The sequence below is a fragment of the Apis dorsata genome, unplaced genomic scaffold (genome assembly GCF_000469605.1).
Source record: "Apis dorsata unplaced genomic scaffold, Apis dorsata 1.3 scaffold_50, whole genome shotgun sequence".
Taxonomy (NCBI): domain Eukaryota; kingdom Metazoa; phylum Arthropoda; class Insecta; order Hymenoptera; family Apidae; genus Apis; species Apis dorsata.
The window spans coordinates 882,577-898,325 of record NW_006263351.1 but is presented as its reverse complement, the minus strand read 5'-3'; the positions used below and the strand labels follow the sequence as shown (position 1 = coordinate 898,325).

The 15,749-nt window shown below is 20.5% G+C and overlaps 4 protein-coding genes and 1 non-coding gene across 9 annotated transcripts in view; 2 read left to right on the top strand and 3 right to left on the bottom strand.

The window, feature by feature from the left end:
- LOC102675208 (nuclear factor NF-kappa-B p100 subunit) overlaps window positions 1–1,752 on the bottom strand; it is a 5,959-nt gene extending 4,207 nt beyond the window's left edge. Inside the window, exons 1-6 of one of the 4 annotated variants that reach the window (XM_031514744.1) lie at window positions 1,616–1,752; window positions 1,098–1,226; window positions 882–1,027; window positions 565–725; window positions 296–434; window positions 78–219 (exon numbers count right to left, since the gene is read on the bottom strand). In XM_031514744.1, coding sequence (XP_031370604.1) covers window positions 78–219; window positions 296–434; window positions 565–725; window positions 882–1,027; window positions 1,098–1,226; window positions 1,616–1,622 — 724 coding nt within the window. In that variant the 5' untranslated portion in view covers window positions 1,623–1,752. Of the gene's footprint in view, window positions 1–77; window positions 220–295; window positions 435–564; window positions 726–881; window positions 1,029–1,097; window positions 1,227–1,382 lie in introns of all 4 variants that reach the window. The other 3 variants (XM_006608872.2, XM_006608873.2, XM_006608874.2) reach the window with 3 other exon arrangements.
- An 823-nt stretch (window positions 1,753–2,575) lies between these two features.
- Window positions 2,576–5,173, top strand: LOC102675628 (lambda-crystallin homolog). Its single transcript, XM_006608876.1, has 6 exons — window positions 2,576–2,752; window positions 3,448–3,635; window positions 3,749–3,957; window positions 4,360–4,517; window positions 4,667–4,809; window positions 4,872–5,173. The coding sequence occupies exons 1-6, from the start codon at window positions 2,715–2,717 to the stop codon at window positions 5,087–5,089; spliced, it is 954 nt and encodes a 317-aa protein (XP_006608939.1). The 5' UTR covers window positions 2,576–2,714; the 3' UTR covers window positions 5,090–5,173.
- Window positions 5,174–5,609: 436 nt separating this feature from the next.
- Window positions 5,610–6,945, bottom strand: LOC102675754 (60S ribosomal protein L24). 2 transcript variants are annotated; one of them, XR_004151676.1, is made up of 6 exons: window positions 6,824–6,945; window positions 6,619–6,694; window positions 6,394–6,479; window positions 6,147–6,308; window positions 5,922–5,990; window positions 5,660–5,785 (listed from the first exon to the last, which is right to left on the bottom strand). XR_004151676.1 is itself a non-coding variant. In XM_006608877.2 (5 exons), the coding sequence occupies exons 1-5, from the start codon at window positions 6,826–6,828 to the stop codon at window positions 5,650–5,652; spliced, it is 465 nt and encodes a 154-aa protein (XP_006608940.1). In that variant the 5' UTR covers window positions 6,829–6,945; the 3' UTR covers window positions 5,610–5,649. The 2 variants fall into 2 exon arrangements, 1 of the variants encoding a protein (XP_006608940.1); XM_006608877.2 differs by lacking the exon at window positions 5,922–5,990 and having other exon boundaries at window positions 5,610–5,785.
- Window positions 5,910–6,038, bottom strand: LOC116186744. The gene has a single exon (XR_004151747.1). It is a non-coding gene; the product is annotated as a small nucleolar RNA SNORA79 (small nucleolar RNA).
- A 287-nt stretch (window positions 6,946–7,232) lies between the features above and the next one.
- On the top strand, window positions 7,233–11,349 carry LOC102675892 (ATP-dependent RNA helicase DDX54). The gene is made up of 11 exons (XM_006608878.2): window positions 7,233–7,506; window positions 7,676–8,052; window positions 8,131–8,446; window positions 8,537–8,747; window positions 9,588–9,814; window positions 9,892–10,083; window positions 10,157–10,292; window positions 10,381–10,570; window positions 10,638–10,776; window positions 10,844–10,994; window positions 11,084–11,349. The coding sequence occupies exons 1-11, from the start codon at window positions 7,312–7,314 to the stop codon at window positions 11,266–11,268; spliced, it is 2,319 nt and encodes a 772-aa protein (XP_006608941.1). The 5' UTR covers window positions 7,233–7,311; the 3' UTR covers window positions 11,269–11,349.
- The last annotated feature ends 4,400 nt before the right edge of the window (window positions 11,350–15,749 follow it).

Genomic DNA, 15,749 nt, shown 5'->3' with positions numbered 1-15,749 from the left:
TATATATATATATATAGATTATTTTACAACAAATCATGAAATCATCTACATCTAAATAAATTTATTTTTTTACTTACTGAGATTATTAATAGGATGTGAATATATAGGATTTGTTATTGGTCTCATAATTTCATTTTGATCCAAAATAAATGCTTGAAAGCATAATGCAACACTATTCAAATTCACATATTTTTGGTAGCGATCTACATCAGATTTAATCTTTAAAATAAAATGATTATTTGATTTAAGACTTAATTACAATATAATTATTAATATAAATGATAAAATAATATACATGTGCTTCTTCTATAGTACTAAGGGTAGCATTTATATTTTCGCGTTTCTTCATTTCCAAAGTATTCTTTTTAATCTTTTTTATAAGTTCATCTCTAATATATTTTTTTGCTGTATGTATAATTGCCATTCCATGAAATCTAAATAACATATTAATGATAAGTAAATAAAATAAAATAGAAAATAAGGATAAAATAATAAATATAATTAATAATTTAATTTTAATAAATCTTAATTTTATGAAATTAATGAATAAATATTATAGCATACGTTGCAATATATTCATTTTCTGCAGATACTTTAACATCATGTGGATCATCACAATCCAGACCATCTCTATGGACTAATTTATGTGGATGAGGAATTCTTTGATGTTCATCAGATGTAACTAATGTACATCGTATTATTGCATTATCTGGATATTTATGTAACTATATAAAATATTGAAGTTATTTATTTATTATTTATATAATTTTTAAAAGTTCAAAATTATATATTTTTATTCTTAATATTAAATAATTATTAATAAATTATATATTATAATATTAAATAATGTCAAATAACTATTATTATAATTATATATATACTTGTACTGTTGGTGCATTTTTACGACGATTATTATTACTACTTGATCCCATTAAACTTCCATGTGTTCCTACCATTTCTGATTTATATCGAAATCTAAATTTATCTACTGGTTGCTCCAAAATTGTTATATATGGTGTTTCAATAACTTAAAGAAAAATAATAAAATATATTTTAAAATATTTTAATATAAAAAAATTAAATATTACAAAATATACTTATTGCATCTTTTAATGATAAAAATTCAGTATCCGATAATGATGATAATACAGTAGACATAGGTGAATTAATACTTGCTGTTCCTTGAGATCCATAGAGTGGACTACAAATATCTTGATTGTTCATTACTTAAAAAGAATAATATATATATAATATATATATTTATATATATATATAATAATATATATATTTTTTTTATTTACTCTTGCAAAATTTCATTTTTTTGTAAAATATTTGTTTAAAATAAAATTAATTATAAAAATTAAAAACAAATTGATAATTACCATATCCATAAGAAAAAAAATTTTGGTCTTCAGAGATAGATTTTAAAGTTGTATAATTCTCATAAATTTCAGGCATTATGTTATTAGAAAATTATTACACAATTAAATAAATATTTAATTCAAATATTTAGAAATAATTAACATATTAGATATTAAAAAATATAAAAATAAAACAAACTTTAAATTGAGTACAACTCTTACGTATCAATTCTATACGACGTTCATGCACTCACCGAACATTAAAATTATTTATCCTAATAATGCGTCAGCATATATAACCTTGATCAGATATGGTAGGTTTTTCCCCATATAAAAATTAATCATTCTTAAAAATTAATTTTCCGCGAGAATATTAATATTAACAATCTATTGAATCCTCAAATTCAATTCTAATGTTGAGTTCAATATATTTTATATAAATTCTTAATTTTGTATGAATAATTGTATGAATTTCTATAAATAATTAGATAATAAATAATTAAATATCGACTATATTTAATTTACAAATAAAATAAATGAATATCTTTTGATTAAAATTAGATTATGAGAATATTTATTTTTTATATATTTTTTTATCAATTACTTAGATTTTGATGAGTTTTAAAAAATATTAATTTTAAGAATTTAATTTTAAAAATTTATATTGTTAAAATTATAAATTATAAATATAACCCAATATTGATATAAATTTTCGTATTTCATAAAACTATAATTCTAAATGAAACATAAACCAAACTTATTTTCAATAAATAAAAATTTAATTAGAAATTAATGTTTTCTTTGGAATATTTCTATGCAAGATTAAAAATGTATATTATCTATAATTTTACGAATGATATACTTTATTTATATAATCGCTGATTAGATTCAATAAACAATTCAATAAATATATGCGTAAATAATACTCATTTTTAAAAATATATAATTTTTAATATTATGAATTCCAATTTTAAAATTTATATCTTTGGATTTTATTCAATAAGAAATAAATAATTAAATTTTAATCTATTTTTTTCATTCAATTTTCTATACATAATTAATTATATAAATATATATATATATATATAAAATTTCCAGATGATTAATAGCTATCAAACATAATAATCGAATTTAATTATAATCATATTTTACAAAATCGATGATGGAGTTATCTTATAAGCACACATATACATACACATATATATATTTATATATATACGTACATTATGAGATAAGAATGCAAGTTATATACTAAATATATAGTGACGAATAACATACAATTATTAACACTTTAAGTACGAACTTCATGCAGTAAACTTTCGATATTGTAAAGTGATATTCAGAGAGCCAACGATGTCTTTTAAGAATGAAAAAATTGGTATAATTGGCAGGTAATAAAATTTAATTAAATATAAAATAATTAAAAATATTAACTAGTTTTTATTTAAAGATGATTTAGTGATTTATACATATTTATATCATTTCATATTATTATAATAAAATTATTTTTAACAAACAATAATTATTCAATTAACTTATTTTATAAAGTTATTAAATATTTTTATATATTTTCACATTTATAATTTCACATTTAATATCATGTATAATATATTAATTATATAATATATACATATAATATAATAAGTATTTTTTAATAAACATATACAACTATAAATTTAAAAAGAAAATTATTTATAAAAAAAAGAGAATTATATTTATCTAAAAATTATTTTGAAATTATAATTCGTTTAAAAATTCTATTACTGATACCCTTAAATTGATAAGATAATAACAGAAAAGTTAAATAGTAAACAACAGAGAATTATATAAAATTTTCTCTTCTTTTAATAATATATCGAACATAACATAATGCTATATGTTTATATATGAAATCCCAAGTTTAAGTTTATCTAACTTAAATAATACAATTTATAATAACAAATTAACATAAAATATATATATAATAATATTGAAAATATTAATTCAATTTAATATATAAATTGAATATCGAAAATATTAATATAACGTAATAAAATAATAACATAAAATAATAACAATAAAACATAATAATAATAATTTATTTTAGTGGTTTAATTGGTCGCAGTTGGTCAATGCTTTTTGCTAGTGTAGGATATGAAGTAATTATTTATGACATTGTAAAAGAACAAATCACTCGAGCTCTTGAAGATATTCATCAGCAATTAAAGCATCTTGAAAATAGCGGTCTTTTGAGAGGTGCACTTACCGCGGAGCAACAATTTAAATTGATTAAAGGTTCATATACATGTATAATTATACATAAAATTTATATTATATAATATAATTCAAAAACAATATTAAACAATTCAAAATATATATTATTAATTAATTTAATCAATTATCAACAGGATCAACTAACTTAGTCGAAGTTGTAAAAGGGGTTAAGCTAATACAAGAATGTGTGCCTGAAAATTTACCATTAAAACTTAAACTTTATAATGAACTCGATAACTTAGTTGATGATAAAGTTATTTTATCTTCTTCAACATCTACTTTTCGTCCCTCTTTATTAAGCGAAAATTTAAAACATCGTGAACAAGTTATTGTATCACACCCGGTATGTATGCATATTACTAAATTATATGTATATATAAGTATATATAATAGTGATAAGTATAATATAATATAACTATGTATAATCAATATTCGTATATATCATAAATATTCATATATAATCAAGTCAAATCATAATTTTAAATTAATTAGAAAATAAATCAAAGTTTCATGAAATAAAATAGTTTCAAGTAATGCATATGCATCTTTTAATGCATTATTCGAAACTATTTAATTTTGTCTATAAAAATTTTTTTTATATTCATGTTTCCCATTTTAAATTATAATATTTATGATTTATTAATTATAAAATGTATAAACAATCTGTATAAATCTTTATAAACAAATTCTTTCAACTTAAAAATTTTGTAAAAATAAATAACTAATTATATTATTTTAAATATAGGTAAATCCTCCGTATTATGTACCACTTGTAGAAATTGTGCCAGCTCCTTGGACTCGTGCTGAAATACCATTGCAAGTGAAAGCTATTATGACTGAAATAGGTCAAACACCTGTTGTACTAACTAGGGAAATTGATGGTTTTGTGCTTAATCGAATACAGTAATGTAACATTTTTACAATATGAACTTTTTAAATTTTTTTAAATTTATAATCTTCTTTTCCTTTTTTATATATTTTTTATATATTTATCGAAAATATTATATAATATATAGTATATAAATAATATATAAAAATATTGTTTACTTTAGATATGCAATTTTAAATGAAGCATGGAGATTAGTTGCTGACGGAATATTAAATGCGAAAGATGTAGACGCAGTTATGAGTGAAGGTCTTGGGATGCGATATGCATTTCTTGGTGCATTTGAAGCAGCACATTTAAATGCAGAAGGTATATATAAATTCTTAAAAAGCAAAATAATTTATTAAATCATTTAATTGCATTTTTCTCAGGAATGAAAAAATATTGTGAAACGTATAAAAATTCAATTTATGATGTAAGTATGACATTTGGTCCAGTTCCTAAATTTGAGGGAGAAATGGCAGAAAAAATTAGCAATGAATTAAATGAGATGTGTCCACTAGAAAAATTAAAAGAAAGACGTATATGGAGAGATGATGCTTTGACAAAATTATCTCTATTAAAAAAAGAATTGAATAAGAAAAAATAAAAAAATTGTTATTATATTAAAATGTTGAAATTGTTTATTAACTAAAATTGTAACAAATATAATGTGTTTAAAAGTTATTTTGTATGAAATTTTTATTGAATTTCGTTAACAATTTGATTTTTAGATTCACGAAATTTTTACCCGAATTTTCATCAAGTTTCGAAACTACCTTTTTTTTTTTTAATATTTATTTATTAAAAAATAAAATCTTAATAAGTTTTGATTTTTAAGTTTTTCAAATTTAGAATTCGATTATTATTAATTAAATAAAAATAAATTTATATCATTATAATATTTTCGTTTTATTTAAGTTTTTAATACAAATTATTTTTTGAATTTCGAATTATAAAAATAATAAAAAGTTTTAAGAATCAAAATTTTTTAAATTGCAAAAAATTTTGTTAAGTTTCGAATAATCTTTGTTTTTGAATATTTTTAAAACAAAAATTAAAATATCTTAGTACTCAGTATTTTAATTGATGAAAATATTGTTTGGAAATTGAAATAAAAAATAAATTACTTAAATATAAAGTATATTTTTATTTATACAATGCTAAAATTTAACGTTTTCCTCCAACACGTGGAGCTGATTTTTGTGTTATTTTTGCAGCTTTATGTTTTGGAATAGCCTTTGTTTTAGGAGGTACAACTGCTTTCTTTGTTGCTTTTGCAGCTTTCTTTTGTTCCTTTGCAGCTCTAAAATAGAATTTATTTTATATACATATATTTTGATAAATATAAGATGTATACATATAAATATTATATTTTATATAATAATTATATTATATCATATATAATAATATTTATATGTATATATAAGATTTGTATGAACCCGCAAAAGCCAGACAGTGTAATGAATATAACAATTCTGGGTGAAGCAATTCATTTATTCTAAGACATTCTGAAATCAAACATGAAATGATATATCATATCTAAGGAACAGATGTCTATAAATTTTTAATTTTTTTCATTGTGTAATTAATCTTTGTGATTAAATTGAATGATATAATTGTGATATAAATTGAGACAAAAGTTTAAGTTTTGGAACAATACTTACTTAATTGCTTGTTCTCTCTGTGCTTTACGAATTTCTGGTTTCATATTACGTTTTGCTAAAATATCTGTAAGAGATGCACCTACAATAGCACGTTGAAATTTTTGAGTACGTCTTGTTCTTTTTTTTGCTTGTTCTTCTTCTTGTCCTTTTTTATGTTTTCGTCTATAATATTAAATTATACTTTATAAGATGAGGCTAGCTTTTATCATTGAAACTTAAAAACTTAAAAAATTAAAAATAAATATACCTATATAATACAGTCCACGTGACTTTTCTTGGATTACGCCTCATTAAATGTGCAGATTCACATTTTGAATTCAAGAAAGTGAATGTCTAAAAAAATATAGAGGTTAGAGATATCGAATAAATGTAAGAAAATAAAAATTAATAAATAGTAATAATGAGAATTTAAGAAAAAATAAGAAAAATATTAATAATAATTTAAGAAAAAATAATTAATTATTAAACATACTTTTCCATCCACTTTTACCATGGTTTTACCATGACCGGGATATATTTTATATCCACTGTATGCACAAAGCCCGATCCTGAAAAGATTAATATCATATTTATTAGAAATATTTTAATAATATATTCTTGCAATATGTTGAAATAATTTTTTATGATTGCATTTAATTTAATAGATATACTTCTTTAATAGAAAAACTTCCACTTACTTCATGTTCAATTATCAAGAAAAGACGGATTTCACAAAAATGGCTGACTTTACCATATATACAATATGGTGGAATATATATTAAATAGTACCAATTCTTTAAAATTAAATTTTATATTTAATAATATTAAATATATTAGTAAATGAATTAAATGCATTTAATATAAATATTTTAAATAGAAATATCTATAAATTTTTAATAATTTTTAATACAGATAGTTTTATGAAATTAAAGATATTAGTTATAAATTCCTTTTAATACATATAACAAAGAAGACAATTATTTTTTGATAATAATTATAAAATGAATTTTTATCTAACAATATACAATAGAAGTTTTTATAATAATTATTAAATTGGAAATATTTACAATTTAAAATTATTATAGTTATAAAAAGAGTAAAAAATTACATTATATACTTACTTTTATATTTTTAAGGTTAATATTTACATGTGTATTGTTATCAAAGCAAATTGTAAATCTCGAAAATGAAAAATATAAATATTGTGGGATTTGCTGATCCAAAAGAAATAAATGATAATGATGAAGAAAATGAAATTAATAATATTAAGAAGAAAGTATATAAAAAATCAGGAGGATTTCAATCTATGGCCCTTAGTTTTCCTATATTAAAAGGAATATTGAAGCGTGGATATAAAATACCAACACCTATACAAAGAAAGGTAAACTGATTTTAATCAAAATAAATGAATAATATTTATAATTATTATAATTATAAATGAATAATATTATTTATAACTGGCATATAATTTAATAGATTATTTTTTATTTTATTATATTTGATTATTATTGTATGATTATTATGATATAAAATATGTAATGTTTTTATAGACAATTCCATTAGCTTTAGAAGGCCGTGATATAGTAGCCATGGCTAGAACAGGTAGTGGAAAGACTGCTTGTTTTTTAATTCCTTTATTTGAAAAACTTAAAACAAGACAAGCAAAAGCTGGTGCAAGAGCTTTAATTTTATCACCTACTAGAGAACTAGCATTACAGACATTGAAGTTCATAAAAGAATTAGGCAGATTTACAGGATTAAAAGCAACTATAATTTTGGGTGGTGATAATATGGAAAATCAATTTAGTGCAATTCATGGAAATCCTGATATATTAATAGCAACACCAGGAAGATTTTTACATATATGCATAGAAATGGATTTACAATTAAATAATATAGAGTATGTAGTCTTTGATGAAGCTGACAGGTGAATATTTATATATATATGTTTTCTTTAAATTATAATTTTTTTTTATTAAATTAATTTATAAATTATATTATACAGATTATTTGAAATGGGTTTTGGTGAACAAATTAATGAAATTATAAATAGATTACCAGAATCAAGACAAACATTATTATTTTCTGCAACATTACCTAAACTTTTAGTAGATTTTGCAAAGATTGGTTTAAATGATCCTGTTTTATTACGTTTAGATGTAGAAAATAAAATACCAGAACAATTAACACTTTCATTTATAATAAGTCGACCAGAACAAAAATTAGCAATATTGTTATGTTTATTAAAAAATGTTATTAAAAATAATACTCAAACAGTAATATTTGCTGCAACAATGCATCATGTTGAATATATTCATCAGGTATGAAATTGATGTTTGCAATTAATATTAATTATTGTAATTTAATATTAATATACTATTTCATATATAATAATCATATTTCATTAATAGATATTAGAAAAAGCAGGAATTTCTAATACATATATTTATTCAAATTTGGATGCATCAGCTCGAAAAATAAATGCAGCTAAATTTCAAACTAATAAAGTCCATGTTTTAATAGTAACAGATGTTGCAGCACGAGGTTTAGATATTCCACATTTAGATAATGTAATTAATTTTAATTTTCCTGCAAAATCAAAACTTTTTGTACATAGAGTAGGTAAGTAAATATTTTAAATTAGATGTTAATTTATAAGCTAAAACATATAATTAAATATTTCAATTATTTTATAAGTAATGATTTTGAAAAATGTTTGAGATAAAAATTGATTAGTTTCAAACAAAATATAATTTGGCATGATGATTTTTTATAATAATGCAACTGACATGAAAACGACATGAAAACGAAGATTGTAAATGATTATATTGTACTGATTATAGATTTTTAAATGAAATTATATATTTTTTAATACATTAATTAATATTATTACTTTATTAAAAAATTATTAAATTTATAATAAAAAATTAATAGTTAAAAAGATATTTTAATTTGAATTGTAAAACTTATTATTATATTTAAAAAAAGCAAAAAAGGAAAGAACTTGCATATTTCTTATTTCTCTTATAAAAAATTTTGCAAAAATCAAATTAAAATATTTGCTGCAACAATGCATTTTAACTTTTAATGGTTTCTTTTATATTCTTTTATGAGTTAAAACTTTTTCTTAGTATATTTTCAGCATAGATTATCAATTAAAATAAATGACAGAATAAAAAATATATATTTTTGTTTAGAAAAATAAACTTAATCTTCATATATTCTCTATGTAATTATAAAAAAATATTTATATTAAATTATATAAAATTATATTTCTCATTTATTTTTATTAAAATTATTATTTATAGAGTAATGAACTGGCTCCATATCTTCTCTCATATAATATAATTAATATATATAATAATATATATAATAATAATTATATATAATAATATATATAATAATAATTATATATTATAATATAATGAAATATATATCTTATATAGTATTCATATTATCTAGGTCGTTGTGCACGAGCAGGTCGTACTGGTACTGCATATAATATTGTTAGTCCAGACGAATATGCTTATTTGCTAGATTTACATCTTTTTCTTGGACGTTCATTACATATTGTACCATCTTCTGGATCCATACAAAATACAGATGGTATTATTGGTAAAATGCCACAAGCAATGATAGAAGAAGAACTTGCAGAGTTAATAAATTGGCATAATTGTTCCACAGATCTTGTATGTATTTTAATGTAATTATTTAAAAAAATATTATTAATGATTTTATATTTCTATTTTATTAAATTTATACATAGAAAAATATGGAAAAAGTTTGCAGTAATGCATATAAACAATATATTCGATCACGACCTGCAGCATCATCAGAAAGTATTAAAAGAGTAAAAGACTTACATATAAGTGAAGCAGGAGTTATACCAGAATATTCTGATGTTTCTTCAAATACTATGAATTTATTATCAAAAATAGTAAATTACAGACCACAAGGAGTATGCATATTATAAAATTACATCATAATTACATAGTTACATAATATTTAATTTTTAAATATAAATATTTCAGACAATATTTGAAATTGGAGCAAAGACATCTTCCATTGATTATCAGGTTATGAAAAAAAAACGTACATTACACAAAGAAAATATTATAAATTTTCGCAGAAAAGTAGATGAATTAAAAATTAAAAAAAAATCGGAAGGTAAATACAAATTTTAATAAACAAATTATTTAATACAAATTTCATTAATATAGATTTGTAATCTAATAATTGAAAGTATATATTATAGATTTATCAAGAACAGTGGATCTTCCATCAAGTACAAGTGATGAAATCAATACAGCATTTAATACAATTGTGCTTCCAAAGAAAAGAAATCTCGATGATTTGTATAAACGTAAAAAGAAAAAACGATCAATAATACGAGATGAAGAATTTTTCATTCCATATTACGCTCCCGATAAACATACAGAAGAAGGGTAAGCTTTTAATAATAAAATAAATATTTTTATTGCATATATATTATATTTAATTATATTCTTACAGTTTAGCAGTTAATTCTTTTAATACGGAAGCAGAAAAAGTGCAAATGGATTTAACTGCTGATAATGAAGAATCTCAACGATTACAAACACAAATTAAAAAATGGGATCGTAAAAAAAAGAAAATAATTACTATTAACAATGTACGTAATTTGAAATTATTAATAAATTTATAGAAAATAAAATACTTGAAAGAAAAATTTTTTTCAGGAACAAAATGTTCGTAAAATACGAACTGAGTCTGGAGTTTGGATACCTGCTAGTTATAAATCAAATCGTTATTCAACTTGGAAAGAAAAAAGCAAAGTTGATGTTACAAATGACGATAACAGTGAAGAAGAATCTTCACAAATACAGAAATGTATGTATAGATGTCATTTGGATTATTTAGTAATATCTATTAGCATATGTATGATATATATATAAATATAAATTTTCTATATATTTTAGTGAAAACAATAGCTAATACACATTGGGCGCGACACAATCAAAAGATAAAAGAAAAAATTAAAAGAAATAATGAATTGAAGCGGCCAGAACAAATTCTAAAAGCACGTAAATTGCTTGATCAAAGACGTAAAAGAAACGGTCGAAAAAATAAGAGAAATCAGAGAAATAATAGAAAGAGATATTAAAAACAACTTAACATATTTATATATATGTTTCAAATATTGAGAATATGTTTTGCAATATAAGAAATAAAATTTCATTGTGTATATCTTTTTTTCTTTATTTTTATATAATTTTAAAAAATATAAAAATAATATTTGCTTTTTAACAAAATTTTGAACTTCAGGAAAAAAAAGATTAAATTCAAAATTAAAAATAATATTGTAATAACTTTTCATCATGAAATGATTATGAAGTATATACAATTTGAGATTTCTATTGCATCATTGTCAATTTTCTTGCGTAATTGTTGGTTTCTTCGTCGGAAGCTTATTACTTGGAATTAGAAGTAGTTTTCTGCGAAATGATGGAAGTCTCAGAAAATTATACAGACTAAGAAGAATGTCGTTTTATGGAAAAAATAATAAATCTTAAAATGGTATTCTTATATATATATGTATATATAAAATTATATAATAATTATATATAAATAATTATTATATAAAATATTTATATATAAAATCTTATATATATATGTATATATAAAGTTATCTTATTTTATATTAAATAATTTATAAAAACTCTAAAATACAATTATTTTTGAAATGAAAGTTTTATTATTCAAATAATTACTTAAATTGCTGTTTAATTTTTTAATTTTGTTGTAAGATCAAATAAAATTTTGATAAAAATAAAATGACAATTTTATTATATTACAAATGAATTTAATTTAATCATAATTTAATCATAAATGTAATATGATATATATAAGTTTGATAATTAGTGCTTTTGCAAATACTGAATTTCAAGTACTTTCAAGCAAAATATATGATATATCGATATTAAATATTATAATATGATACATATAATGATGATGATGATAAACGAAGTATATAAAAGTATATCCTATCTTTAAATTTATTTATTATTTATTTTACATAATAAATTGATATTATTTTCCAATCTAACAATATTAGATGAAGTTAAAAAAAAAAAAACATAATATTATATGAGTTCATGAGTTAGATTCATAAGATGATAACTAGTTTGATAATAATTTTTAATGGGAAATATGAATAATAATAATATGAATATTATTATGAATTAATACGAATAATAAAATATTAATATTAGAATATTATAAATCATATATTAATGTTAAGCATTTCTCATTATTTTTATAGATATTTTTTTATTTTATTTATTAAAAATATATAGAAATACATTATATATATTTTTAATTATTTTATATGTATATATTTTTTTTCAAGTTTGATTTAAGTTATGATTTAAGTAAATATCATTAAAAATAATTATAACTGGTATGCTCAAAAAATATTGGATATATACATGTATTATATTAATTAATTTGTACTTATTTTTCATATTAAACCAATTAATATTTTTATTTGGTATTAGAAACAATATAAGTTTATTACATAATTTTTATTAATAATATTGTTATCTAAGTTATATTTTTGTATTAAATTTATTAATCATTGATAAGATTGCAAGAATATAAATATAAACATATATAAAAACAAGATTATTTTAACAATTATTCAATGAAATATTGATCGATACAAATTATGCAGTTCAGGTATTCACCTGAACAGGACAAGGTCGCAAATCATTTGCACAATCACTTTAAGAATTTACTTTAAATGTTTATTAATTTACTTCAAATTAGTTCTTTAAATTTCTTTTATATAATTTTAATTGAAATGAAAAAATATAATTTGAATAAAATAATGATATCAATTAAATGGGAGAAAATATAAAAAATGTAATACAAGTTTCAATAAAATCCTATGGTTCTTATTTAATTGATCGAATAAAAATTTTTAAAAATTTAATTTTTTAAAGAATCGAGCATATTTTGCATCGAGAAATATTTCCTTTATTTGTTGATTATCAAAATATTAAGATTTTTCATTAAAAACTAACAAATTTTTATAGGAATATTAATAAATTTATTAGTAGTTTCTCAATTGAGAATTTGTGCCAAGATGGTCACAGCGGTTGTTTGACCACAATTTCGATGACACCAATTGTGAAAATAAGTCTATTCGTAACTAGATAGTCACGTCTACAATTTACCGTTTAGTACTCATACTATTACTGACTATTTCTTATCTACGTCATATGATTAAAAACAAAAGTTACTACTCAATTCATCTAATTACTTAATTCGTAATATATAATTATCCAGCCAATAATTTTGTGGAAATAATATCATATTTGATATTACGCATTTTGTTACAAAAAGCAATTTTGCAATGCATTTTGTATTCTTTGTCTGATGACAACTATGTTCAAAGGTCTTCAGATATTACACTAATAGATAAACATATTTCATATGTCTTAACTTATTTTTTCGATAATTTTGATGATTCATTGTTATGTTGTCAGAATTTAACATTAGATATGTTAGAATATTTTAATATTGATAAGTAATGAAACTCATTCACTTATAGAAAGCGTATTCAGGAAATAAATGTAAATATTCCGTGGCGGAAAAAAATATCCTTTTTATATGTTACTTTTATGCATAATGCATGTCCAAAAAATCAATCGTCGATTCAATCATAGAATTGTAATAATATTTGAAAATTGCATTCTTATTTGTAAACAACTCTTACTTACAATACAATATATTTATTACATAATGTTTCTAATTTCGATTATTTTAAACTTCTATAATGTGATTGTACGAAAAAAAAATTATTATATGCTATTGAATGAATATTAGAATTTCAATTAAACAATGAATTCCATTTATTTGAATCATATAATTCATGAAATCATGTACAAATAATGTAATGTACAAATGATGTTACCTTGTTGTTTATCGTAAATGATGATAAAAAGTGATAGACAATTATTTAGCTTATCAATTTAGCTTATCAATTTATTGCAGTAAATTACTTAATATTATCATTTTTTTTCTCAAATGATAATTTTTAGAATTTTGGAGAATTTTTTTGAAATATTTATATAATATGTACATTTTTTTCAATATTATTTTGGCTATTTCTAATACCGGAAAATTAACCAACTATTTAAAATATGTAAAATTGACCAATTATTTTGTATAACAAATGAAAACTCAAGGAAATCGTGGAAAATTATTGTTGCATTTCGATATAATAAAAATATTGTCTATGAATGTTGCTTCAACTTGTTTCCAATTTCGTACCTGAGAATAGACAAAAAATTATTTCTTATATTGATTTTATATTTTTTGTGAGATAAACAATGAAATTTTTGAAATACAGAAAATATATATTAATAATAAAAAATATTGTTAAAAATGAAAATATAAATTCCTTATCTTTGTAATATTTTATTCGATTATGTGTTATTCATAATTAAATATATACATATGTATATGTATATTTTAAATGCTATATATTTCTTGTGTGTATCCTCAGAATAACCTTGTGATATAGATTGTATTTCATAATCCGCAAATATTTTTTTTCATTTTAATAACGATATGTTCTGAATCTTTGTCAATTCTTAATTTTCTATATTTTAGTTTAATAAAATTTTAGAATAAAAATTTTCCTAAAACATAAAATATAAAAAAAATTAATGTAAGCATACATTAATAAAATTTTAATGTGAAATAAAATCAATTATTTTACAGATATTAAAGTCATTTCTACTCGTATATATACATATAAGAGTAAATGGGATGTCAGTCAAACAATTGACAATATGATACGGTCATGAGTATGACCGTATGCTATGCATACGTGTCATTTATAGGCTGCCACTCATGGTGTCCGCGTCTTGATTACGACTAAACCGTACACGGTACTCTGAAACTACGTTAGCGTTCTATGAATGAACGCACGTGCATTGTATTATTGGTCGAGGCACGTACTTAGATACATAAAAAGCCAAAAAGAGACAACGAGATGTAACATATTGAAAGGAACAAACGGAAGAAACGACAACTGGAAAAACATACTACCGGTTACTATTTGACCATACAAATCAATATTTATGAATATGAGTTAGATCTATACGAATTATTTTTATTTTTTCTGTTCCTTCTTATTCCTAAAAAAAAAAAGAAAAATAATGAAAAAATAAAAAATAAATAAAAAAAAAATCTGACCTGAATGAGACCATTCATTGAACACTTTTTTAATTGATTAAATGAATTGTTTTGAAATCCTGCCATTAACAATCATCAACTATTATAAAATAAAATACAGAATAATTAAAGATGCGAAGGTTTAATTATATGGGTTTCTAAATGCTTATTGTGATAGACAATTCTATATTCAAACAAACAAAGATTATTAATGATTGAATATGGAAAATTATATAGTTGCATAATGATATTTTGATATAAATTAAATTTATAAAAATCGATATTTTGATATAAATTATAAATATTTGATGACAGATAATTAAATTTTTTAAATATTTTTTTATAAATGTGACAATAAATGTGTTTTTGTGACAATAAAAATTGTGATATATAAAATTA

What these genes read in the sequence shown, in the direction of transcription:
- LOC102675628 (XM_006608876.1), top strand. Translation starts at nt 2,715, where the DNA reads ATGTCTTTTAAGAATGAAAAAATTGGTATAATTGGCAG. An exon ending in AAAATTGGTATAATTGGCAG is followed by an intron (nt 2,753 to 3,447) that starts GTAATAAAATTT and finishes AATTTATTTTAG; the next exon opens with TGGTTTAATTGGTCGCAGTT. An exon ending in AGCACATTTAAATGCAGAAG is followed by an intron (nt 4,810 to 4,871) that starts GTATATATAAAT and finishes CATTTTTCTCAG; the next exon opens with GAATGAAAAAATATTGTGAA.
- LOC102675892 (XM_006608878.2), top strand. Translation starts at nt 7,312, where the DNA reads ATGAAAAATATAAATATTGTGGGATTTGCTGATCCAAAAGAAATAAAT. An exon ending in GTCTTTGATGAAGCTGACAG is followed by an intron (nt 8,053 to 8,130) that starts GTGAATATTTAT and finishes TATATTATACAG; the next exon opens with ATTATTTGAAATGGGTTTTG. An exon ending in ATAATTGTTCCACAGATCTT is followed by an intron (nt 9,815 to 9,891) that starts GTATGTATTTTA and finishes ATTTATACATAG; the next exon opens with AAAAATATGGAAAAAGTTTG.
- LOC102675754 (XM_006608877.2), bottom strand. An exon ending in ACGTGGACTGTATTATATAG is followed by an intron (nt 6,309 to 6,393) that starts GTATATTTATTT and finishes TTAATATTATAG; the next exon opens with ACGAAAACATAAAAAAGGAC. An exon ending in CAGAGAGAACAAGCAATTAA is followed by an intron (nt 5,786 to 6,146) that starts GTAAGTATTGTT and finishes ATTCTATTTTAG; the next exon opens with AGCTGCAAAGGAACAAAAGA.